Below are 27327 nucleotides of genomic sequence, written 5' to 3' on the forward strand. Positions count from 1 at the left end.
CTCCTGGGCAAGTAGCAGCCGGGCACGTCGCTGTGCCAACATCCTGCATGCATCGACCAACACCTGCTTTGTGGGGTCAGGAGAAGAGGTCCCAGCCCCAAAGTACCCCTAGACCCAACACAGAGGGGGATGCAGTGGATAGGAGCGTCTCAGACTCCGTAACAGAGCTAAGACCCTGGGCAAGACAGGCTGCTACCTGATTACTCTTCAAACAATGTTAGATCCTATATGACCTACAAACTGCAGTGATGGGGTTCAGGGCTTCTCTAAGGCCTTTGATACCGTCACCCCCCACCCAACACTTTTGCCTCTACATTGGAGAGATATCTGTTTGATGGGTGGGCTGGTAGATGGGTAAGGAACTGGCTGAATGGCCATGTCTCAGGCATTGCAGTCAACATTTCAGTGTCCAAGTGGAAACCAGTAATGAGTGGTGTCCCTCAAGGATTCATACACAAAGATTTATACATTCTTGTTTAATATCTTTATCAATGATCTGGATGAGGGGATTGAGTGTTCCCTCAGTAAGTTTGCAGATGACACCAAGTTGGGTGGGAGTGTTGATCTGCTGGAGGGTAGGAGGGCTCTGCAGAGGGATCTGGACAGGCCAGATCGATGGGCAGAGGTCAACAATTGTATGAGGTTTAACAAGGCCAAGTGCAGGGTCTTGCACTTCAGCCACAACAACCCCATGCAACGCTACAGGCTTGGGGAGGAGTGGCTGGAGAGCTGCCCGGCAGAAAAGGACCTGGGGTGCTGGTTGACAGCCGGCTGAACATGAGCCGGCAGTGTGCCCAGGTGGCCAAGAAGGCCAACAGCATCCTGGCCTGTATCAGCACTAGTGTGGCCAGCAGGAGTAGGGAAGTGATTGTCCCCCTGTACTCAGCACTGGTGAGGCCGCACCTTGAATCCTGTGTTCAGTTTTGGGCCCCTCACTACAAGAAGGCCGTTGAGGTGCTGGAGCGTGTCCAGAGCGTGTCCAGCTGGAGCTGGTGAGGGGTCTGGAGCACAAGTCTTATGAGGAGCTGCTGAGGGAACTGGGGTTGTTCAGTCTGGAGAAGAGGAGGCTGAGGGGAGACCTTATTGCTCTCTACAACTACCTGAAAGGGGGTTGATGGTGAGGTGGGTGTTGGTCTCTTCTCCCAAGAAACTAGTGATAAGACGAGAAGAAATGGCCTCAAGCTGCACCAGGGGAGGTTTAGATTGGATATCAGGAAAAATTTATTTACTGAGACAGTGGTCAAACATCGGAACAGGCTGGCCAGGGAGGTGGTGGAGTCACCATCCCTGGAGGTGTTAAAAAAACGCATGTAGATGTGGCACTTCTGGGTATGGTTTAGTGGACATGGTGGTGGTGGGTTGACGGTTGGACTTGATGATCTTGGAGGTCTTTTGCAATCTTAATGATTTTAGGATTCTACACTGGGACCAGTACTATTTAATAACTTCATCAGTGACATAGACAGTGGTTTCTACTGCACCCTCAGCAAGTTTGCAGGTGACACGAAGCTGAGTGATGCAGTTGATTTGCTAGAGGGATGGGATGCCATCCAGAAGGACCTTGGCAGGCTTGAGGAGTGGGCCCATGCGAACATCCTGAAGGCCAACAAGGCCAAGGGCAGGGTCCTGCACCTGGGTTGGGGCAACCCCCGGTATCAGCTCCGCTCTGGGGAGACCCCCCTGCAGTGCTGCGTCCAGCTCTGGAGCCCTCGGCACAGGAGAGACATGGACCTGCTGGAGCGGGGCCAGAGGAGGCCCCAGCAATGCTCCGAGGGCTGGAACAGCTCTGCTGGGAGGACAGGCTGGGAGAGCTGGGGGGGTTCAGCTTGGAGCAGAGAAGGCTCCGGGGAGACCTTACTGCAGCCTTTCAACATATAGTGAGGTCTTATGAGAAAAACTGAGAGACCTTTTTTGGGGGGCCTGTAGTGACAGGACAAGGGGCAACAGTTTTAGACTGAAAGAGTGTAGGTTTAGACTGGACATGAGGAAGAAATGGTGAGACACTGGCACGGGTTGTCCAGAGAAGTTGCTGATGCCCCATTACTGGAGACGTTCAAGGTCAGGCTCGGCCAGGCCTTCGGCAAACTGCTCTAGTGCAAGATAACCCTGCCCATGGCAGGGGCTTGGACTAGATGACCTTTAAAGACCCCTTCCAACCCAAACCGTCCCTGATTCCATGCCCTGGCCCTGGCCGTACTAGTGAAGCTGATGACCTTTCTGCTGACGAAAAGGATGTGTCCACCATGTGAGACTTCGTGAGCGGTAACGCAGAGCCTGGCGCCGGGCCTGCAGGAGAGAGGAACGTGCCCCTGCAGCGGACGGGCCAGCAGATCTGCAGGTCTCTGTCCTCCCCAAGCAGCTCCGTCTCCCCGGGGGCTGGGGCTAACCTGGCTCTGCTGAGCAGCAAAGCTGCAGGCTGAGACCTCGGCAACATCCTCCTGGGAGTGAAATCCCCCCTCAGCTCCAGCCCTCACCTTCCCTTGGTTGAGCTTTTTGCTTTCCTGCCTGGCGCAAAAAGGAGCGCAACAGTTCGACTCCGAGCGGGAAGGGCGTAAAGTTGGGCCGTGAACCCGGGCGTCCCGCCTGAACGGCCACAAATGGCGTTACCAGAAGCTCCTGGCGTTACCAGAAGCTCTGCGAAAGCGATCCCCAGCCGGAAGAGATTTTGTTCTGGAGAAAGCATCCACCTCTGCTCACTAAAGGGAATGCTGGCTTGCACGGAAAGCCCGGCAGCCTGGGAGGAGGTCTGTGGCTTCCCTGGGTTGGCAGCACCTCCTGCTCCTGCCTGCAGCTCCTCTGGAGGTCAGGGGTGTCAGGTATGGGGCAGGCAGAAGGTGTCCGCCATCCTCACCGCAGGCCCATCGCACCTGCCTGTACAGCTTCAGCCCGGGCTTTTTCCTGCCTTCCCGAAGGGGCATCCCCTCTGCTGCGGGGAGGGAAGGGGAGAGGGAGAACATCACTGCGGAGCAGGAGGTGGAAAGAAAAACCAAAGGAGAGGCGAGACAGCCTGGGGAAGGAGGAGGTCCCCATTGCCCAGCCCTGGCCACAGGGCTGGATGGAGACCCCAGGGATGCCATCCCGCTGGCATGGGTGCTGGCAGCCTGCGGGTGGGTGACCTGTGGCCGAGGCAGGAGTCTCCACTGCTCTAAGGCTTCCCCAGGGGGACATTAAATCAGAGCTGGGGGATGAGCCGTCAGGCGCAGTGAAGGGCAGCGAAGGAACCACGCGGGACCTTATTGCTGTAATAAATGTTAAATGCAAAATCTACGTTAATGCACTGGGGTTTGGCACACTTGATACTCGCCAGGTGATGAAGCTGGGAAGGTGATGCCCTGGTGAGCAGAGGAGCCAGGAAATGGAGGAGGTCTTGTGACAGCACCCAAAATGCCATGTCTGTGGGATGCAGCACACCCGCCGCCATGTGCTGGCTCCCCCCCGGGACCGGCAGCACCTGGGTGTTCAGGGAGACCGTGAGCTGCTCACCAGTCTCTGCTGGTGTTTTAGCCTGGAGGAAGGGGCGGCGGGCAGCAGCATCCTCACGCGGGGCAGCTCTCCATGCTGCCGGCTCACGGCTGGTACCCTGGACCAGAGGGACAGAGAGGACGAATGTGTTGCCAGTCACCGGGTGTCACCGATGCTGCCTTGTCGCCCGGCCAGACCGTGGTGGTTGGGCCAATTTTATGCAGCTGAAGGGTGTTTCTAACCCCGAGGCAAACCCTGCTCCCTGCAGGGTGTCCAGCCCAGTCCGGCTGCCCTTATCCCTCCCCACAGCATCAGCCCAGTACGGGCAGGGCGGATGCAGAGGTACGAGCGGGTACCCCGCTGGTGCTGCCAGCATCGGGCAAGGCAACATGCGCTGCAGGGGGGCAGAGGTCTGCGGGCTTTGGGGCCTGAGCCACCACCAGAAAAAATAAGTGAAGAAACACAAGGGTGGATGGTGTCACCATTCTCACCAGCTTTTCAAGGAGGTCGGACGCTGCAGGCAGGACCCGCCACCGCCGGCAGAGATGTGGCTGGGGCAGGGGTTGGGGTCTGAGTGCACATGCAGGAGCTCAGGGACGGGGACCCAGCGGGGAGCGGAGGTCCAGCTAAGAGCAGAGCAGTTTACACACGTCCCCAGTGCCGTGGTGAATGGAGACATGAGATACAGTCAGTGAATCCTGAAATCTCTCAGGATTAAATGATTACATTAATCTTTGCTTTCTCTAAGCCGCAGTAACGGCAATAGCCACATGCTGGTTCCAGTCCAGCTCGCTCTGTGCTAACTTCGCGGCGACGTTCTGGGGAGCTGGCATGGGCTCACCATGTCCCGACACATGGATGTCCCCCTCACCCCCTCCAGCCCTTTACACTCCCTTTCAGCCGGGGCCTCCGGGACAGTGCTGGCCGCGGGGCAAAAGCGGAGCAGGGATGCTGCAGGGTGGGAGCGTTGCTGCCAGTGAGGTGTTTTTGTAAGTCTCCCAGACTGATTTCCTTTGCTGGAGTGCAGGACCACCTCCCAGCGTGCACGTGCTGTCCATGTGATGGTCTGCTGAACCACTCTGGGGCAGGGAAGGTCCCCGAGGCCACCTGAGCATCAGTGGATGGCAGAGCTACGTGGGTTGGGCTTTTCCATCCACTCCTGTGCAGGTATCGCCCGAGGTTGACTTTTCTCCCTGTCGCACCAGTGATGGATGTGACCAGGGGACATCGCTGGCCACAGTGGTGGTTGCCACCCCAAGCTGGCCTCGCCGCTGGGCTCCAGTGCCATGGGCCACCACGGTCCTCCCACCCATGATGGGTCTTGTTGGGCAGAGGTAGACGGAGGTCTTCACCTCATGCCAAGTGGCAGCTTCAAGAGCAGCCGTGTGGTGTGAATGCTTTAATGCAAAGCTGCACTGGAATGAGCCCTATAGGAAAGCAGCCATCAGTGGACTGTTTGTCTCCCCAGACCTTCAGGGATTATTATGGGCCCGCTTGGCAACTTTTGTTCCCAGGGTGCAGCTAATGGCATGCTACTTACCACAGCAGTTCATAATCCTCGAAAAAGCTCCCTCAGCTCCCTCCAGAAGGTCTCACAGGGCAAGGGTGAGCCAAAGCAGCTCCTTCTTGGCCTTGGCCCCATGTTTCCAGCCACAGGGCCTTGCTCGCCCCTTGCAGCCGCTCTTGATGGGTGGATTTGCTCTCCGAGGGATGCTGTTACTATTTTGCAATTATTTTCCTTGCTCTGCTGCTGTGAGGTCTTCCAGGGCTGGAGAGTCACAAGGTCAGCTCATAGTGGGCTTGGACACCCTGTGAGGACTCCTCCTGAGGGCAATTTTGGGGCAAAACAGCTCGTTTGAAGGCAGCTGCTAGAAAGGTCAGATGGATGCTTCACGGGGAGAACCCGGTGCCTGCATCTGCCCGAGGGAGCGAGAGAAGCCAAGGGGAGAACGTGGGTCACGAAACGCAGCCTCTTCTCCTCTTACCACCATCCCTCTGGTCAACGATTACTTGCAATTACAAGCCAGAATTACGTCCTCGTTCCTAATTAGCTGCCTCCCTCATCCTGATTCCTCTGAGGATCTGGGTGGAGAAAGGACCCAGTGCAGAAACGCAAGGGGTGTGCCTCCCCGATTTCCAAATTCCCCAAGGATTAGCCATTTGCTGTCCCTGCTAGCAGTCAGGCGTAACCACATATGCATGGAGGGGAAAGAGCTGATGGAATTATTTCATTTTTTTTTAAAGCCCAGAATCAATGTTTACACACGGGAGCTAAATTATTTATACACATAATGTTATAGGTTTCACATCGGTGGCTTTTATTAGCATTTGGTGGATGAGAAATCATACCTGACCTACTTGTAGAAACCCCTCTCGTGCCTCTCCCCGACGACAGTGTGGCAGGGAAGGGGTGAAGGTGCTCACCCCAGCCCGGCCGTGGGGATGCTTGAGCAGCAGGGGAGCCAGCAGAGGGAGAAGGGATGTCACAGCACCTCCCACAAGGCATTTAGCTACTTTAGATTTGGGGGAGAACATGTACCGATGGTTTATTTTTGCAAAACCTTGCAAAATCCTGGCTATGTCTGTCTCTAGGAGGATGAGGCAGTGGTGGAGGGCGTCTGCGGTTGGCATTGTGGCTTTTTCCTGGGAGTGTGTCCCCTCTGTTCCCCAATGAAGGGAAGATGCATTTTCCAGCGAGGCATCACGACCTCGAACAGAGGTAGGTTTTTGGGGAAGAAGGTTTTTCTCCAAGAGGGTTGGCCACATTAGGACCACCCATCCCCAGACCACTCCGATGTGACGGCGTGTTTCCCCTGAAAGACTCAGCCAGCCATTTCTAAACCAACATGTCACAGGCACTTGAGATGACTTTCTTCTTGTCTCACAGTTAATGCATTTTTTATAAAGCTCAGGCTCCAGTTTCCTTTCATGTTACCAGGAGGATATCCTTTTTCTTTTTTAGCTTCAGAAGGATTTTTTTCACCCAAAGTATTAATCTCTAGTCCTGTACACAGGACAGAGGGACGCACTGGCCGAATGGCCCAGTGAGGATGCTGGAGCTTGGCTGGAACCCAGGTGCAGATGCTGGCAACGGTACTCGCTCCATCCCAAAGCCGTTCCAACAGGTGAAACCGCAGCTCTGCAGCAGTACGTGCTGGTGGCTTTGCAGCACAGATGAGATTTAGTGTTTTGCAGATCCTGGCACACAGTGACGTTTCTCGCTCCTAATCGTATCTTGAAGATGGGCACTCCAGTTAATGTTACAAAAAACAGTGTATCAACCTGCCTCCTGTTTAAAAAAAACCAAGCCAAACAGAGCCACACTTTTGAGGATGACTTGCCGCACAGAGTGAAAATACCTGTTGTTTAGCAAAGGATGGATTTGTTCCATCAAGCTGGAAGATCGCTAATTGTGTGGGTGATGAGTTGCATTCAGATCTGAAGCCAATTTGTGGGCATGTGGAGGGCGCCGGCAATTGCTGTTGACACTGGCCAGCTGAAGGAGGGGGCCCATGTGAACCTCATGAGGTTCAGCAAGGTCAAGTGCAAGATCCTGCGCCTGGGTTGGGGCAACCCCTGATATCAGCACAGGCTGGGGGATCACAGAACCACAGAATCACAGAATCACTAAGGTTGGAAAGGACCTTCAAGATCATCAAGTTCAACCGTTAACTCAACGCCACCGTGTCCCCTAAACCATGTCCTGAAGCGCCACTTCCACACGTTTTTTGAACACTTCCAGAGATGGTGACTCCACCACCTCTGGATGAAGGGATGGAGAGCAGCCCTGCCCAGAAGGACTTGGGGGGAATGGCGGGTGAAAAGCTGGACATGAGTCGCCAATGTGTGCTCCCAGCCCAGGTGGCCAACCGTGTTCTGGGCTGCACCCAAAGCCGCGTGGCCAGCAGGGCGAGGGGGGGGGATTCTGCCCCTCTGCCCCGCTCTGGGGAGACCCCCCTGCAGTGCTGCGTCCAGCTCTGGAGCCCTCGGCACAGGAGAGACATGGACCTGTTGGAGCGGGGCCAGAGGAGGCCCCAGCAATGCTCCGAGGGCTGGAAAAGCTCTGCTGGGAGGACAGGCTGGGAGAGCTGGGGGGGTTCAGCCTGGAGCAGAGAAGGCTCCGGGGAGACCTTCCTGCAGCTGCCAGGGCTGAAAGGGGCTTATGAGAAAGATGAGGACAGACTTTTTAGCAGGGCCTGTTGCCATAGGACAAGGGGTGATGGTTTTAAACTAAAAGAGGGGAGATGTAGACTAGATTGAAGGAAGAAATTTTTCACTGTGGGGGTGGTGAAACACTGGCCCAGGTTGCCCAGAGAGGTTGTAGATGCCCCATCCCTGGAAACATCCCAGGTCAGGCTGGACGGGGCTCTGAGCAACCTGCTGTAGTTGCAGATGTCCCTGCTCATGGCAGGGGGTTGGACTAGATGGCCTTTGAAGGTCCCTTCCAGCCCAAACCCTTCTGTCATTCTATGATTTACTTGCTCTCTCAGTGCTCCCCAGTGGAGCGGGATGGAGCTGCCTCACACCACGTCACACGGGTGCAAGACATGCACCAGGCTTCAGCTGGTCTGTGCAGCTACCGAAGTGGAAGAGAAACTCTCGCTAGACTTTTTACCAGCAATTTACCCCTTGCGCTCCTTGTATAAAGCAGGAAAGGTGTGGCGAGCCGCTCTTTCACTTCACTGGCTCCTTGTAATTGATGGAAGATTACCAGGAACATGTTTTTGCAGGAAATATTTTCTAAGGATAAACAACAGTTGATGAGGGTGTGATAATAAATTACTGAGCATATATCTTTGCAGCTACTCCAAATTGTGAGTATTGGTTTGTCCTTCCTATGTGTTGTTTCCATAGAAGCAGAGCTTAACCTTTTAAGTGCAGATTATAAAGGCACCTAATTCAATTAAAATTAGACTTCAAGCATATCAGCACTTAATACTCAAGAGTTATTATGCAATTGGATATAGATGTCGTTGTGATTGGCAGGCAGCATGGTTTCCATCTGAGCCACCTGGAAAGAAATAGTATTGTGGTGGTAACTTTTATGGTTTCCCTATACATGTCCCTGTGTGGTCCACTAATTGCTATGCAATTCCTATGAAATACGGGAATACAGCACAGAATACAGGAACACGCATGCAATTAAAGTTATTTATTGTAGGTTTTCTTTTCTGGACTGACAAAGAGGGTTTCCCAGAGATCGGTAACACGACACAATGTTATACACCATTTCACAACTAGTCCCTTGTCGCTTTATTAAGAACATAGTAATTTAAAAATATCTAAATATTTACATATTAATAAAACATATATACAGAAGATTGAGACATTTTTACCTAAATATGGAATGATTTTTTTTTCTCCTCTCTAATAAACCCTATAAAAAGATTTCTGAAGAAAGTCTGAACAGTAGTCACAGTAAGTAAACACAAATGCAATCTTCCAAATTTACAAAATGCTGATTCCGTTGCTGAAGGGTTTACGATACGGACACGACGGACCTGTGCTCCCTGCCCAGTGCAGGCAGCTCCAAGCCATGAAGGAAGGAAAGACTCAAATTTTAAGGTTCGCAGTGCACATTCGATCTATTCCACAGTTTCAGAGAGAACATGGTCATTCCTAAAAGTCCATGGTAGGTGGGTGGGGAAGAGCTGGGAGCCTGGTTTCTCAGGTGCCGAGAGAACAAACCGCTCCCCGTTGGCCTTGGCTGTATTTGTGGGTATTTGGCGACGTCTGAGAAAACAGGCTTCAGGATTGTTAAAAAAAAAAAAAAGATTAAATATTTTGAAAACCATCCCACTCAGTAATAGCACTTCTGTTGACACACTCAAAGGCCAAATAGTTTCCAAAGAAAAAAAGACGCACATAAAATATACAGCGGGAAAGGAAACACAATGGTGAAGGCTCTAGCAAGCTCTCCCTCGAATTGCAGGAAACACACTCTGACTGCCTGGTGATCGATAGATGTTGCAGGTAAGACCTTCTCGACTTTTTACCGACATTTTTAAAGTGAATTTAGTGCTGATGAAAGGTGCAGAAGTGAAGGTTTGCATGGAGGGCCACGTACGATTTTACCTTAGCCCTGACCTGAAAGGACCAACCCTTTCAACGTCTAAGAGGGTAGTGCAATTTCTCGATCAATTCACTCGTCTTAACTGCTGAGATATCAATACAGTGCCAGTCAAAAGGTGACTTTTTTTTTTTTTTTTTTAAATAGGTGAATATTGTCGCCAAGGGCACTGGTTGAAAAATCACAGTGTGCAGACCCTCTTCCTGGCAATCGGCAAATGAATACGTTTTGAGACTAAGGTGGTAGGGCAAGCTGGGGTGGAAAAGCGAGGGGAGAATCACCACCTCCAGCAATCTGCACCACAGAGATGCTCGAGAGCCATCCCACTAGGGCCACGTAGGGGAAATTGTTTGAGGAACAGCTTCTCTTTGCTATAATTAGGAAACAGGGCACTGCTGGGAGGAATCCTGCTTTATTTCCTCCTAAAGCCAGCGAGGACTTTTTAATCACAGCTGTGTACGACTGGTGATTGGTACCACAGCAGCCAGGAAAGGAAAAGTGGGTCTGCAGAAGCGAAGAGCTTTGCCGAGTCAAATGCTCATTGAGGCCCCGGCGTTCATGACAGAGAGAGATGCCAACCCGGTCCCTGGGAACGGGAAGAGTCACCCAACTGTGCTCATTCACCTCCGCGCGGCTTAAGACAAAACGCTGCTGGCAAGCATACAATCACGTGGAAAAATACAATCGTGGAGGAAAAACAAAGGCAAGAGAATGTCTTCAGAGTGGATACCCTGCTAATTAAATAATGCATTGGATACGGAGGGAAATCATCTTTAATTAAGATGAAAAACAGTGAAGCAATCTGGCAGTTTCGTTATTTGAGGTTACATGGAAAATGCATGAAACAACACAAACTTGAAGGGAAAACGGTATGGATGTCCACGTCTTGCGGTACGCTGAGGCTCTCGCGCTGATCTCGTGGGAACGTTATTCAAAGGAGAGGATGCTTCTAGACGCCAAGAACACTGATGCAGGATGTGAAATTCAAGCTGAAAAATCTGCGTTTGCGTCTATCAGATGATCTGTTGTGGTGTCAAAAAGGTTACCTGAAGGAAGAAAAAGTTTGAAGAAATTAGCTAAAAAATATAAAAGAAGTTGGTAATCTGAAGAAAAAAAAATTAAATTATGGTAATTACATATTTGAGTTCTAACTTTATTTCATGATGGAGCTGAACTGCCGGTGTGTATGCAGGCAGCAAGCTGCTGAATTCCATTTAGAGTAGAGCTCAACTGGCTAAAGCAAAGCACATTAAATAGATTTTTTTGAATGCAGAATTTGTCAGCAAAGTTTTTCACACAACATACAGCGCACCCCACTTCAGATGTAAAGCGCTGCATTAGACTTTGGCACCAACTGCACCACGATGCTCACCCCTTTGAAGTTACAGTTCTGAAGAATTGAAGAAAGCACCACATGAATTTTAAACCTGGAGTACATACTTTGGGATGTTCTTTGGAAAAAAAACCCCACCACTCCACAGCAGTCTAAATGCATATGGGAGAATATAGATATATTAAAAAAGAAGTGCACGGTATGATTATATCCCATCTTTTTTAAAGCACTTTAAGAACGTGCCTTTTCTAAACAGCACAATGAAAGATGGACAGAAGAATTACAACCAGAGCACTAAGAACACAGGGAAAATAGGAGACAGACATCAATCACCCTGAGAGGCAAATACAAGCCAATGAAAAGGGAAGACTCGTACAATCATGCACTGAAAGGATAAAGATTTATATTACAATAAAAGATTTATATTTAAGGTTTTGAAAAGGTTTTTTTTTTTAAAGTTTCGTTTTCTTGATATTGTATTTCAAGAGAAAAGGAGACAACCAATATATAATTGGATCGTTGCTGTTTTCTTATCATTGGTTTCTTTACCAAGGGATTGCTCTCATCTTTTTACAAAGCTGTATCACCCCTGGCCCTGAGGATCGGGATGTTAGTGTTTCGGCTTCTTTTAGGGATAACAAAATTCTTTCTCATCTTGAAATTAACCCAAGTGTGGAGAAACTATACAAACTCTGAGCACGGCTGTGGCCCAAAGCACGGGTATAAGGAGGGCCCTCTCATGGTCCTGGGCTGCATGTATCTTTCAAATGCAATCTTCCAGATGAGGGTTCAAGAAAAGGGTGTTGCAGCTGGCTTATATTTGCTTCCACATGAAGAATTTATGGGTTATGCCTCCCCCCTTTTTTTTTTTTAAGCACAAAATCCAGACGCTTCATGTAAATTATAGACCAAAGTAAGACGAGGCTTTATACAATGACAACTTATATAGAAAGACTCTAAAAGCTGCCACATCTTCATCCTGGTGAAGATCTATCTCACACATTCCAGGTTCCTGTACCACATGAGAAATGAGTCAGTGCTTCCACTTAGTCCACCGTAATTAGCCTGGGAGCTGTCTGATCTGTCTCAGCTCAGGTCTGGACACAGCCTTCAGCTTTTGGTAGGTGCAAAAGCTGGAACTGTGGAAGACCTGAACTTTGATAACGTTGTTAAGAGACTATTCTTCTAGTGTTTTCTTGAGATTTATCTGTCAATGCACCAAAGTTCCCAGCAAGTTTAACTGCCACAGTTCTTCCAATTTGCTTTAAACACCCTTCAATCAAAAGCATTCAAAGGAAAGGTCCTCTTAGCGTCGAGAGTGATTTTAAAACGGGAGCATGATTTTTGCTCAGAAGTGCTAAAATATAATTGGGCAAAAATGTCTTTCTTAGCTTTATAAGTATGTACCAGCTCCACTTTTTTACAAGGCTTCTGAGTTCCAAAAGAGGGTTCTGAAAACAAAACAGCTCCTGCTCACCCCTAAGTCCAGGACTTTGCTAACTGTGGGCACAGAGGGAGCCCGTTCAAACCTGGCTGTAGGCAGCTACAGCAATGAACTGCAGTCAGAGCCCAGTCCTGCCAGCACCAAAGGAGAGACACCTCCAGACACGACCTTAGCTGATCTGACCTCGTCTCTGGAAGCAGCCCTCTTCCCACCAACGATGAAGAGAGCCGAGAGCACACTTCTGACTGAGGCATCTCAAATGAAGCATCAGCTTGAATGATTCACTCTGGGTGCTTCTGCATCACAAGTCTGTTCATTTCTTGAAGACCAAGAGAGCAACCATATTTCATAAATAGCTTCCATACCCTATCTTTTCTCCTCCTCCAGTCTCCTGCAAGACCCCCCACAAGCAATCCAATTTGGTCTGGTTTTATTCCACCAACACACCAGGTTAAGCACCGATCGCGGAATCACAGAATCGGTTAGGTTGGAAAAGACCTTCAAGATCATCAAGTCCAACCATTATCCCAGCACTGCCAAGTCCACCAAGCCATGTCCCCAAGCGCCACATCTACACGTCCTTTAAATACCTCCAGGAATGGTGACTCCACCACCTCCCTGGGCAGACTATTCTAGTGCTTGACAACCCTTTTGGTGAAGGAATCTTTCCTAATATCCAATCTAAATCTCCCCTGGCGCAACTTGAGGCCGTGATTTATCCGGTATTAGCTGTCATCTGCAACCGAAGCCCATTGTGCCAGGCACTGTACAAACACACAGAGACTCTTCCCCAAACATTCTTCAAGCTAAACAGAGAAGACAGCTGAATAAATCGCACAAAGGCTATCTTTGAAGAACCTGTCAGTAACACCCCTTTATAAAACCAGCTGTACTAAGACAAGGAAAGACCTGTAAAAGTTATATTCCACCTCTTTTGCTACACTCCTTGATAGAAAGCATCTGTATTTTGGCTCTCTATCATAATTACTGTCATTATACTGTCTGTATATCACTTTAAATCATCTGCTTCCAAGAACAGCATGGTATTACATGGATACCTACTATGAAGAGGCACTCGCACACATATAATAAAGGGGTGAGTCAAATGCTTGGCTTACAGCCTGTGAGCATCACCTCCTCCACCGATGCAAATTGCAGCCCGGTTTATTTGGGCGTCCTTCCGCAGAGAGTACGGAGCGGTACGCCTCGCACAGGAAACACTGCGGCTCAAAAACGGCATGCGTGGATGCTCAAAGGTGTACGAGCAAGCAGGCTGCAACGGTGATCTGCTGTGGAGTGGAAAGGGAGTCTTCTCCTCTACCACAGCCATCTCAGCACACTCATTTCCCTCAGTGACGTACAACGCAAGTAGTAACTACAGAAACTGCGCTCAAAGAAAAGCACAGCAATCCGATAATTCTGCTCCCCAATATGATTACCAGGGCAATGAAAAGATGACACTACACTGCATTAGCAACCTTTATGAGGGTCCTCTTGCAACGGAATTGCTTCCCTCCCTGATAAAAGAACGAACAGGACGTCACCTGGGAGAGACCTTTCAAAGCAGCGCTTCCTGCACCTACTATCACACCCGCACCCGAAACGCGGCCGGCCGAGAAAGCGGCACGGCGGCTCCGAGCCAGCGCGTGCTCCCAGCCCCTGCTGGGTCCGTGCCAGAGCAGGACTAGAGCTGCTCGTCCTCCCGACCGCTTCGCTGGTCCTGCTCCTTAGTAACTGCACGTGCTGCGACAGCGGGACTTCAACCGACAGCGCTCCGCGGCTGGCAGCTGCTGCGCCGGCACACAGCCGCCGTGTGCGGAAGCTCCTTCTCCAGCCCTGACGGAAGAGAGATTAGGAAGTCCTTGCAGAAGAGACAGACGCTGCGACGGTACCGGTACCCTCCCGTCCACACCACAGCCTCCAGGTACCGTGCCACGCGCTCAGCCACCCAGTATCAGCCCCGGCCTGTTCTTCACAGCGATAGCGTCGCTGATCTCCAAGCACCCTTTGTTGTTACACCTTAGAAATATAATAAAAATGCACCATAATCCATGACCCTATTTGTCTGCTCAGGATCTTCCCTCCTTTTAATTTGGCTTTTGGAGTAACAGGCAGCATCTTGGTGAAATTAGGGGGAAAGGACTCTGGGCTGCAGGGGCATGACCACCTCCCCAGACTCTGGCCCCACGGGATTTTCAGAGGATGGCGGCTCAGCAACTACCGTCAGGGCACCTATTCCTGGACTCTTAACGAGAGGGTGCTTCCAATTTCAGTCTCAGCCCGTCTTGATTTCAACACCTCGTGCAACAGCATGCAAAAATCTTATTTCCTAGTCTGCACAGCTGCATAGCTAAGCTGCTGTTTAGCAACTATCGGGCTTTTAAGGCAGGGTGGCTGCACTTCAACAAAACTTAACTAGCATATAAATATCTTTGCAATCCTTCTGTGAACCCAAGATATTATTGCTAATACCTTGGACAAATGAACAGATGCTACAATACAAATTATTGTGTTGTTCCTACCAGTAACTCTTGTTAAGAATTCAGAAAAACTCCCAGGAATACCAGGGATGAGCGCAAGTGCCTACCTGGCATTAAGAAGGGTAACTCACTGGCCTTATTAGCTTAGCTGCTACCATGAACCTTGAGGTTTTATGAATATGAAATAGAGGGGGAAATTGTAAGATACCGATGCATTTGTTTTTTGATACAGGCCATTCAAAACTTAAGATAGCTGGGTCCTGTGTGCATTTACTCGACTGTATATGGCACGCCAGGATTATTGAAAACTGCTTCTGTGCCATAAATAAACACAGACACACATTGGAAGCTGATAAAAATTTTAATGCATTTTACCTGTTTGTAGTAGAGAAATGTCCGGCTTCTCATCACAGTCAGTTGCTTCTGCTGATTACAAATATAAACAAGAAATCTCATTACTTTTACTGAATACGGGAATGCGATTAAAAAGCTACATACTGTAGAGTGATTTTGCATTTTCTATCTACTCTCCTCAGCTGTAATTTGCTATTGCTCAGTTACAAACTCACTGCTTGGAGGAAAAGGTCATATAATAAAAATGCAAACTTAGAAGAGGGAGTTGAGTATTAAGAAGCAGTCGTGCCAGCGATGGGATGGAGTAACACTTGCTCTTTTTAAGGTTTCAGGATACCTGGATGATAAAAGGAGTTGCGATCATTTGATAAAATCAGGTAAGAAAAGTCCCCGGCGGTCCCTGGAGGAAGAGCCTCTCAGGCTGGTACTCCACCCTCCCACAGCTGCCGTCTTCCGGCACCTACGGGGAAAGGGTGAGTACCCCCACTTCTGCACCCAGACTTCCCATGACCTCAGGCCAGGGGGACAGATTTACTAGGGCAAAATGTCTTCAAAGATGCAGGTGGGGACCCAGCGTAATTAAAAAAGCACATAACCACTCAGGTACACAGGCAATTACGGCGTACGTATACACACGTGCTTTCAACCCACAGCTTATGCAAGATCATTTGACTTAATTTAGCCCATGGTGAAGGAAGGCTAAAAGCCTAATTTGTTCATCTCATATTTGCCACAGGCCAAGGGTATGCATAAAGATAGCTAATTTGGCTCAGCAGATGTGCAGTGACTTGTTAGACTGCACTACCCTGGAGTGTGCACGTGAATCCCGAGTAAGTTATAGGCACGTAACAGAAAATCGGTGCCTAACCTACACAGGCCCTATTCAAAATCCTATTACCTTTGTCTTTTGGAACTTCAGTGTAGTATTTCAGGCCTTTACAACACGATGAGACCTTTGAGCCCACTTCAGCAAACTCGGTGTGGTCATAAAGGACCAGCCCATTACATTGTACATGGTCACTGTGCTGGTTATACATCCATTCATTGCACGATATCCACAGGGATCAAATCTGACCAAGGCTACAGTAGGGAGCAACTTAGTTCAGCTCCCACTTGAAACTAAGCTAATCGTCCTGGTCATCTTTATCATGGCTCTACACACGAGGACGTTGAGTTGCTGCCTTTATGATGATACTGTAAGAAGAACTAATCCACCTCCTTATCTACATTAGTTTCCCAATGCAGATCCATCAACCCTTGGCTATCCATCCCCGGACCAAGAGGCTGCTCTCTCTCCCACGTGCATGGATGGCAGTTTAGTTTTTAGCTATATGCTCTCTACTCAGTTCTGCAAAATTAACTGAAGAAAACCGAAACAAACTAAAAAACCTATTACTAAGCAGCTTTCCTCCCACAGAAGGTTTAAATGGAGAGCCCTGACAAGTATATGGCACAGACCTGGAAGTGACTCTGTGCCTTGAAATGACAGCTTTTCCTTCTTTCTGTGAGAAGGTGGCACACTGGGCAGAAACAAATTAAGTGCTTGATACAGCTTTCTCTGAAAATCATAGGATCACAGAACAGTTTGGGTTGGAAGGGACCTTTAAAGGTCATCTAGTCCAACCCCCCTGCCATGAGCAGGGACTTCTTGGCACTAAATGAATTTTGAATCTTGAATTTTGGAAGGAATGGGTGGCTCAGTAAATGGGAAGAGGTTACCTAGGCTGGTCTGAATCTGGACTGGACTTCCAGCAATGGAAGGACTGGGTGTGCAAGGGAGGAGACAGCATGGTGAAATGAGCAGTTGAGAAGCAGCCAACAGGACACACACGGCTTAAAACCATCAGGAGTCACAGTCTGAGGTCAACTTCTAGCTATGTTATGAAGAACTGCCTGCACCAAGTGATTCTGTGGCACAGCTACTCAGCATACAAGAGACAAAGCTGTAACTGGCCCCTTGGGTTGAAGGGACCCAAGCTATGAAAGTGGGGGAAGCCAGATCTGAGCGCTGGCAATGGGCTGGAAAGCCTTCCCTCTGTCAATACCAGGGCTGGTGCCAACTATGCCGTCCACTCAAGTGATAGGATTTCTGGAAACTTCAGGACATGGTGGTGTTGGGTGGACGGTTGGACTTGATGATCTTAAAGGTCTCTTCCAACCTTAATGATTCTGGGATTCTGTGAAACCTCAGCACCAACTCTTGAAGTAGTTCTAGAGATGTGGTCACCTTCCTGCCTAACTGCTCTTCTTACACCTGGCTAAAACTGAACTCAGAGGAAGGCAGTAATACAGAAAGAAACAAATGGAAGCTAGGAATTACCTTGCTTTCAGAAGATAAAAAGTTCTCCAACTTTGCAGAACCAGCTTTGCTGGTAACAAAGGTACCTGGCCATTTTAACCTGGCGCAAGACTGATAGATGAGGTGCAGCTCTCCACCAATTGTTCCAGTCCTGTTCCTCATGCCAGCACAAACGTTTATAAGGTCACCAAGATCAGATCTAGTTAAAATCTGACATTGCCACATGAATGCTTGTGGCAGTGCCAGAAAGGGAGTGGGAGATGCCCGGAGACCCTACTCACTCTTCTCAGTAGCTGCCTCAATTTGATTTATGAAACTGGATGCATAACCGCAGCTCCAGGTGAAGTATGACACAAAGGCACGACAAACACCTCAACCTGTTAACATGGATGTAAACCACCAGCTTCTCACATGTCATTCCAAGCAGGAAAGAAGGTTTGCCTTCGACAACCACACCCAGAGACTGCCAGCCAAACTTTTACTTGTCTTGAGCCAGCTTGCAAGACAAGGCAAGCAGGAGTAGATCCTCCTGTGGGAATCTGGAGCCTCTGTTCTGTCCTTTGCTTAGATAGAGCTCAGTAGCTCTTGCAAAACAAATCCTGGTAGTCGTTTCCCTAGAATCCCCCCACCCCAAAAATAAATTGTTTAGCTTCTGATGTACGTGTTTGTCTGTTAAGTGTACACCTGCTGGTTTGCTCCTTGGACAGAAGCACATTGTGTGCTCAGGGCTGGGAAGACGCATGCAGCAGTTACGTGTTCTCCTAAGATACTGGCCACAAAAGCACTGTACCACATGCTGGACTTGCACCCTACATCCTTCCTGGCCCTGTGTGTATTGCTAAGCAAAACCTCAACCTGATCTCTCGCAACACATAGATATTGTATCAAAAACACAAACCAGGGAAATCATAAGGATGAAGAGAGATAGGAAGCAAAAAAATCCTCATACGAAACAATAGAAGCGGCAGTTTGAACAAGGATGTGGGAGAAAAGATGCATTTCCAGAAAAAAGGTAAGCATTTCTTCTTCTTCCTTCGTTCCTACTATTCTACACTGCAACAAGATAACGTTAATTTTAAGCAACAATTCAAGGATGAAGAGTCACAGCAGGTAATTTATTTAAACTAATCCTGTCTGAAAAATTTCAGCATGTTTTCTAGCACTGCCATATTTTCCTTTATGGACTAAGGCAATCAAAAGCTTCCAGGCTACGCACAAGGTAATCACTTGGCATGAACAGCTCTTACCCTGTGCACTTTGGGAGTATCACTCACAGGATATCAGCTTTCCTGCCTATGCAGGGGACGGCTGCTGCAGAATAACGGCTTACGCGCTCTTCAAGACACAAAAAGGGAGGAAGAACTTACTGCGAGAGATGTGCGGCCCCTGACCTGCTGCATATTAACGGATGGAGAGTTTAGCAATCAAAAGGCTTGGATGCTGTCTGGCACAGAGGTGATGTGAACAGCCGGTCAGTTCCTCCTGATTTTACCTATTTTAAGATCTCTATGATAATTAAGGGTCGACTGTCTCCCTCCGTGCTGCCCCCGGCAAGGCCACCAGCCGCCTACTCCTATTCTCTTTTGCGGGGTGAAAACACCACGCCATGGGAAAGGCGCCGCCGTAAATTACAAAGCGATTTGCATTGTAATTCACACTGGTTCAAGAGAAGAAACCTATGCACATGCCTTTTCCTTTGACTTCTTCACTTCCAGGGCCGCTTTGCATCCCATCCCAGCAGCCAAAAAGGTTCAGCTTCTCTGCTGGGAGAAGACAGATCTGGCGCGATGAAGCCGAGCCCCAGTAATGCTGCGCTGTTGGCATGAGAAGGGACCAGTAGTCGAGGCTGAAGAATATTATCAGACTCTTTAATTTTTATTATAACATCTGTTTGTAACATTAACCTCGCAGTCTCTTCTCCCCTTTGTGACAGCAAACTTGTGAAATTTTGAAAAGACTGAAGAAGGCCAATAAAAATTTAATGGCTGTGACAGCTTTATTCTCAGATCTAACAAATAAAAAAAACCTACTCAAGTCTCAGATCTCAGGCAATGATCTAAAAGAACTAAGCAAAAGCCAAAGCAAAATAAATAAATTAAAAAAATAGTATTTCCAGCTATGAAAAATATTGTCACTGATTCAGAACTCAAATTAATTTTTATTTGGCTTAGGATAACAACCTTTCAAAATCTACACAGGGGAACTATTTTCTAGAAAGCAGAATTTTTAAGTGTTTTTTAGATTAGCTTTCCAAGTAGGGAGCTTTTCTGTCCCTAATTCTAGGAGATGAGCCAAACATGATAAATAAGGCTGAAGCTGGGCAGCCTCTATGATCCAGTGATCATGATTTCATTTAATTTGGAAACAGGAGAGTACGCCCTATAGAAAGAGGTACAAAAAGCTGATCCACCCCACTCATCTTCTAGAATTCTATGAAATTATTAATATCACTGAAAGCTAGAGCAGGATTTAACATTATGAGACTGAAATAATGTTTCACAGGATAAAGCAGAGAGGGCTGCTTGTGAATGCAGTGTCTTACCGCCTGGTTTGAAATGAGAAACTAATCAGAGGATGTACTAAATGGCTCAGGGGAAGGCAAGCAGGATGGAAAGCCTGCCCCTCCTCTCCTAAATACTTCTGCTGTTAAAATTTAGCCCAACTCAGCGGTGACTAAAAAGTCGTCTTGTGGCTTCTGTAAAAAAAATGGATCACCTTAAGCTTTTTCCATGTGAAGACTGTGCATCACCTTACAACAAACCGGGAACCGGCGTAGATAAATCAGTGCGACCAGGCAGCAGGGAGACACATTGGCTCAGAAAGACCTGGGTGAACTCAGCTTAACGGTGGCTCAGATTTGTTCTTTGGACACCTTAGTCTATACCCACAAACTTAGCCGGCACGTTTCAGTGAGCAAGTGGAGACAAAACTAAAAGAGTATGGCCTGGGAGTATGGACATGGAGGACACTCGCTCGTGAGGGCTCAGCCTTTGCTCCACGGGCCACACGTGGACTGGAAGAGCTCAAGAGCTCCGCTGGAAGAGTCCCACGTCTCAGTGGCTGCGATTCCTATAGTTTTCAGATTCTTAAAAGCTATGTCTTGCAACATGTAGTGCTGCGACACCTTCTCCCCACAGCAGAACAAACCTCCCTCCATGCCTGCCCTCCCCTCCTGTTCTGGTCTTGGTAAGTTACACAGCTGTAACAATTTTGGCACAGCTTCACAATGAATAGTTAAAATGTGCACAGTTCCCACACAACTGCTTTTATATCAGGATAAAGCTGCTGCGGGCTGTGAGACTATGCTAGCAAGCATCGCAACGTCCTTCCCTCGGTGCTATAGACCTCCCCAGGCATCTGCTAACAGCCATCGTTGGGAACAAAATACGGGACTCAATGGCATCTGATCAGCTCTACGTCCCTCCTGTCAGAAGCTCACGGTTCTAACGCACAAGTACTAACAAGTCTTATTTCAACAAGATGAAGGTGTTACTGCAACCAGCTGTCTGCTTCTGCCTCTCCGCAGCCATCTACTGCTCTGCTCTCACAAGGGCTGTGGAAACTTCTCATTTGCTTCAGTGCGAGGTCAGGTTGGGTCAGCTCAAGCCACCAGTGAAGATGGCAGTGGAGGGTAAGGTGCAGATGGCCACGGTGGTGTGTTCCATCACTCCTGCTAGACTGAAAAGAGCAATGTCTGCCCATGGCCTTGTTGTCAGACAGAAACCGGCGCGCTTCAGGGAACGGCCAGTAAACTAAACGCAAAAAAGAGCTTTTCTACCAATCTAGGCACTATGCACGTTTTTTCAGCACATAAACCCGAGGGGCTGCTAGGTACATTGCTGCTCACGGCTCACCCACATGCCGGTTAACGAGTTACCTTCCTTCTGCAGGCAGAGACAGATATTGGAGCCTATTTTATTCAGTCACACTATACTCAGCTTCACTTATTTTTCTTCATAGTCTTGCTAGCTTAGAGACAATATCCTCTGCTTAGATCCTCCCATCCTGAGAAAGGACCAGAGATGGAGGTGGCCCCATTTGAAAGGCAAAAGCTGAATGTCATTGTCATTTTAATTAATATCCTGCAGAGGCACGAAGAAAAGCAAATAAAAAGGGATGAAAGAAAATAAAAATCAAAACAAAATTAGGTCAATCCTCTTTGCCGAGGGATCTTCTGCAGACAGCCCGGGGACCCTCTGCTCCCCACAGCCCGCCCTGCACCCTTCACCTTTCCGAAACCTGGTGTCCCACTGCCACCCCCGTCCCGGCGGCACGGGCAGCCCTGGGAGGGGCAGAAAGCCGTTCTGCTGCACACCACCAGTACCTGACGCTGTCTGTACAGGATTATCTCATATCCCTCTCTCCTCCCTCCCCCAGCAGGCACAAGAAACCCTTTTTAAGGCTAGTGCTGGTTTGCTTCTCTACTTAGGGAAGCTTATGCTACTGAATAATCTGCACTTTTTTCTCCCCGTGTTATTTCTGTCTCCGGGTGTTTCTGATTTTCCTCAGTCTTACGCTTTCCCCTCCTGGCATTAATAACACTGTAGAGAATGATTTCAGATGCCAGCCTAAGCGTGTGTTTCAGAGAGACAGCTTTGGACAGGAAACCTGGGCTGAGACAGGGAGCCGGAGAGGACATTTCCTGTGGTCTCACTCACCCCCACGCAGCCTCGGGGACCACCAGCATCCCCTGCGGAGCCATCAGGTTTCCCATCCCGTCAACCCACAGATGCCAACAGGCACTTAACTGTGGTGATGGGCAGGAGGGGAGAGGGGAAAAGGCAGGCAGCTAAATACGGTAACAGTGAAGGAGCGTGTTTAAGGACGTTGGCACAAACGGTGTGCCTCAGACAACTGTGTCAGATGCTCCAAGGGAGAGCTGGGCAAGAAATACGACCACGAGAGAGCCTTAAGAAAACACTAGGATGAGGAAGAGTAAGTGAAGCCTTGTATGAAGAAAGCTGCTTGTAGGATGGGAGGCATAAAGATGGGAAGGAGACTAGTTAAGGTTTATAAAGTAATTACACGTCTCTTAATCAGTGATACTGCATTCCCACGAATTCTACCAGGGCTTTCAAGACTGCATGTTGCTGTTCATCGCTGGAGCTGAGAGCTCACCAGCTGCATGCTGTCAGGGTGAAAGCTTAGCACTGAGCCTTCACCACAGGCTGGTCCCAGCCCCACGCATGCAGGTGGTCCCAGCCCAAACCGAGCCGCTTTGCTCCATTACCTGTTATTCACCGCCGGCAAGCTCCCTCCCCTGGCACAACCAGGGTGGGTGGGCTTTTTGCTACAGTGATGCTGACTTTTTCACAAGGAATGTGAGAAAACCCATCTATCCTTCCAGACACACATAGTTTAGAGGAAAAGGTCATTTGGGTTATGTCTTAACAGTACAGTGAGTGGCTTGTCAGACCAAATAACACAGAATTAAAAAACCTCTACCCGCAACCCTGGATGGATCAGCTAGCTTAGGATTCAGATTTCATCAAACCCTGCGAAGAAGAGTTTGTGTGCTAATGGAAAGGGGTTAGAGGCAACATTAGAGAAAGACTCAAAGTTAACGTGGCTGCAAAGACATCTCCTAAACTTGCTACCATACCAAACATAAGGAAACACTGTACTTTACACAGAAACCTGCTAAAACCTTACCGAGGTCTAATTTTCATAGAGTGAACACGTTTAACTCTACAGTCATCAAGAAAAGCAATTCTGTGCATACAAAGGCTCTAAGCTTTTAATCTTACACTCACATGTTGTTCCTTGTATTTTTGTACATACCTGAGCCTCTTTTTAATCGTCTTCTTGCAAGTTTAATTTGATCCTGAAGAATCTGGACCCAGTCCCTAGGACCAGGAAGTTTATCCACATGGTTAGCAGTGCAGTATTTTTCTGTAAAGACTGAAATAAAAAGATACCATCTTTTTGAAATGTGCCACCAGAATGGAGAAAAGAAGACTGGAGAGGATTGTAAACAAAATATATCAAATTATCCACTATCAAAAAGCATTTAAATGGCCAAATCTAGAATTATGAGAACAGACTCCACCTTAGCACTTCACAAGTTTACAATTCAGAAGTAATTTGTGTGTATAAATATCACAGCAATACCACAGTTACTACTTACAAAAGCCTATCCCAGAGAAACAGTCTATACCTGATGTCTTCCATTCACGAATTTCACACAAAAACATCACAGAAAAATAATAATGTATTTTGAACTGAGTGTCCAGATGTGGCAGGCACTTATAAATGCTGCCTTCCATACGGTACAAGTAGAGAGCTGAAGATCTGGTCCTTTGGTGGCCTCTCGGTCAGGTTCCTAAGGCTGTTCCTGAGGCAAGCTGATGAAGAATAGAAGTCCTACCACTGCAGAAATCTCTACAGTTCTCATACTGCCAAACCAGATGGAACAGAATTTTTAGAAAGCTACTAAAAAAACCCAGCCATTACCGAGAAAAAAGAAGTATCCCACAGGTCCAATTTTATATTTTGTAAAAATCATATACTGAGGGTCAAGATTATCTTTAATTCCATACTTAGAGCAAACCTAGCTATGTTATACCAAAAATACAAAATTATAAATGGAGTGAGACCGATGCAATTGATTTTCATCACACAACTGAGTGGTGTGCAAAAAATAAACCAGAGCAGAAATAGAAAAACTATTATTACTGTTAGTATTGCTATTGTAGTCTTGGTCAGAGGCCTCAGAGCTCAGTGTCCAATTATGACCGGCAAAGAAAGAAAGAAAACTGGTCCCGGCTCAAGGAATTTGTAATCCTTGAGAATAAATGTCACATGAATGGGATGGGTAAGCATGCAACAAAAAATGACAATTTCGGTATTTTTATAGCCACGCTGTTGAATCAGTACTAGCTGCTAGTATAAAGGGACCGAAAGTAATCACACCCTCCAAACTCTTTCTGTGTTATCTTCACAAAACCATTGCGTGAAAGGCGTCAGCGATAGTCTCCTCTGCAGCCTGATCAGCAAGGACGTCGGACCAACTCTGAGGTCTTCCCAGAGAAGTCAGTACAGCCCCACGCATTGCCCGTGTCCGAGCCGCAACAACTACGGTCTCTCTGAAGGTGGAAATGATCTTCCCCTTCTGAATCCACACAGTACCTGACACAACGGGAAGCTGATCAATGGTTTAAGACTCCTGCTCACTTCAAACACGCAACTGCAGCTCCTGCTTGTGACCAGGGCCTGGGGACAATCTGTGACACCGGGCTGTACCCAGGCCACCCGCCGCAGGTGCCTGCTGTGGGAATTACGACAGCTGCCCGATGTTTGCCTGCGCAGGAAGCCAGTGCCCAGCAGCCTCGGAGAGCCAATCTGTTAACTTGCTTCTCTTCTCTAACTTGCTTGCTCTTCTCTTGAATGGAAGTCAAAATAGCTTTGATGGAATGCTCAAAGTGTGGTTAGGGAAACACCAGCATGGACAAAAAAGAACGGGAGTGCAACAGTGGGCTGGTTTTGGCTGGGACAGGGTTAATTTTCTTCCCGGGAGCTAGTACGGGGCTGTGTTTTGGATTTGTGCTGAAAACAGCATTGCTAACACTGGGATGTTTTTGTTATTTCTGAGCGGCACTTACAAAGTCAAGGTCATTTCTTCTTCTCACCCCATCCCACCAGCGAGGAGGCTGGGGGTGCACGGGAAGCTGGGAAGGGACACAGCTGGGATGGCTGACGTCACCGGACCAAAGGGATATTCCATACCACATGACGTCATGCCCAGTATATAAAGCTGGGGGAGGAAGGAGGACGGGGGGGATGTTCGGAGCAATGGCATCTGTCTTCCCAAGAAACCATTACGCGTGATGCAGCCCTGCTTCCCTGGAGATGGCTGAACCCCTGCCTGCCCATGGGGAGTGGGGAATGGATTCCTTGTGTTGCTTTGCTTGTGTGCACGGCTTTTGCTTTCCCTATTAAACTGTCTTTATCTCAAACCACGAGTTTCCTCACTTTTACTCTTCCAATTCTCTCCCCCGTCCCACCGGCTGTGTGGGGCTTAGCTGCCGGCTGGAGTTAAACCGTGACAAATAGGAAGGAGAAGTGGGACCACCCCTTTCTAGTCCACCTGAGCTGTATGGTGCTAACAACCCCCTATATCATAGGATCATAGAATAGTTTGGGCTGGAAGGGACCTTTAAAGTCCATCTAGTCCAACCCCCTGCCATGAGCAGGGACATCTGCAACTAGAGCAGGTTGCTCAGAGCCCCGTCCAACCTGACCTGGGATGTTTCCAGGGATGGGGCATCTCCCACCTCTCTGGGAAAAATTTCTTCCTTCTATCTAGTCTAATCTACCCTCTTTTAGTTTAAAACCATTACCTCTTGTCCTATCACTTAAAAGCCCTGCAAAAAAGTCCATTCCCGTCTTTCTCACAAGCCCCTTTCAGCCCTGGCAGCTGCAGGAAGGTCTCCCCGGAGCCTTCTCTGCTCCAGGCTGAACCCCCCCAGCTCTCCCAGCCTGTCCTCCCAGCAGAGCTGTTCCAGTCCTCGGAGCATTGCTGGGGCCTCCTCTGGCCCCACTCCAACAGGTCCATGTCTCTCCTGTGCCGAGGGCTCCAGAGCTGGACGCAGCACTGCAGGGGGGTCTCCCCAGAGCGGGGCAGAGGGGCAGAATCCCCTCCCTCGCCCCGCTGGCCACGTGGCTTTGGGTACAGCCCAGGACAGGGTTGGCCACCTGGGCTGCGAGCGCACATTGCTGTCTCATGTCCAGCTTTTCACCCGCCAGTCCCCCCAAGTCCTTCTGGGCAGGGCTGCTCTCCATCCCTTCATCCCCAGCCTGTGCTGATACCGGGGGTTGCCCTGACCCATGTGCAGGATCTTGCACTTGGCCTTGTTGAACCTCATGAGGCTCACACAGGACCACTCCTCAAGCCTGTTAAGGTCCCTCTGGATGGCATCCCTTCACTCTAGCGAATCAACTGCACCACTCAGCTTGGTGTCGTCCGCTACTTGTTGAGGGTGCCCTTGATCCTGCTGTTTATATCACTGATGAAGATATGAAATAGTATTGGTCCCAGTATGGACCCCTGAGGGACACATCACACATACATCTGAATACAGTTCATTTACTTCTGTAGAAAAGGACTTCAGGAGCTGGATTTCTGTCAATGACATAAAAGAAAAAAGAACCACTTCTGATCTCTTTTTTTTTCTTTTTTCCCCAGTTCTGAGTGAAAGATTGATGTGACTCACAAGGGAAACTGATTGCCCAGGAGAAACACTGCAACCGATTCAACAAGAGCCACTGAATATCCAAAGTCAAAAGAGAATTTCTCCCCGGCTAATCATCCTGTTGCAGAAGCATTAAATTACTTGTAAGGATGGCAGTTACAATGTTTTGAGGCAGGAAGAGTGTTTTTCAAGCAAACAGTCTCTCCTTTAAGTTCTCTGCTCGTTTTGGCCATGAATGTAGCCTTTTCTTCACTTTTGTATCTGTGTCGTGGAAAAGGACTAAAAGTGCCACTAAATGATATCTGGGCAGGTGGTAGAGGAATGTCCTAATGATAATAATGCAAACAACATGATGTTGTTCTTGTGGAGATTTCATACTGGCTCAGTTATTTCTTGGAATAAATGAAACCAGTGTCAGATAGCCCAGCTCTTCGGAGGGAAGAAGGGTACTATCGGAGCCAGGCTGAGTAAAGATCTACAGGACATCAGCCCTTGGCACCTTATTCCATCACAGCTTTTAGGGATGAGCTCCCCTATCAGGGACCAGACACGGGCATTTGGGCAATACTGGAAATGCCAATAAAGATCACTGTTATTACAGTGGTGCCTAGTAGTACCATCACAGATGAAATTTATCTGTTGGAACTACAACTCCCCCCTTTCTTCTCCCAAACTCAAGGGAAGAAGTTAAACC

The 27327-nt window shown here is 48.5% G+C and overlaps 1 protein-coding gene across 1 annotated transcript in view; it reads right to left on the reverse strand.

The window, feature by feature from the left end:
* Nucleotides 1–8644: 8644 nt before the first annotated feature.
* Nucleotides 8645–27327, reverse strand: part of BEND7 (BEN domain containing 7) — a gene marked incomplete at its 5' end in the record, with an annotated part of 35453 nt that continues 16770 nt past the window's right edge. Inside the window, 3 exons of the mRNA XM_082016107.1 lie at nucleotides 8645–10578; nucleotides 15165–15215; nucleotides 23224–23343. Coding sequence (XP_081872233.1) covers nucleotides 10517–10578; nucleotides 15165–15215; nucleotides 23224–23343 — 233 coding nt within the window. The remainder of the gene's footprint in view (nucleotides 10579–15164; nucleotides 15216–23223; nucleotides 23344–27327) is intronic.

Source organism: Phaethon aethereus (genome assembly GCF_964289735.1).
Source record: "Phaethon aethereus genome assembly, contig: HAP1_SCAFFOLD_323, whole genome shotgun sequence".
Classification (NCBI taxonomy): Eukaryota; Metazoa; Chordata; class Aves; order Phaethontiformes; family Phaethontidae; genus Phaethon; species Phaethon aethereus.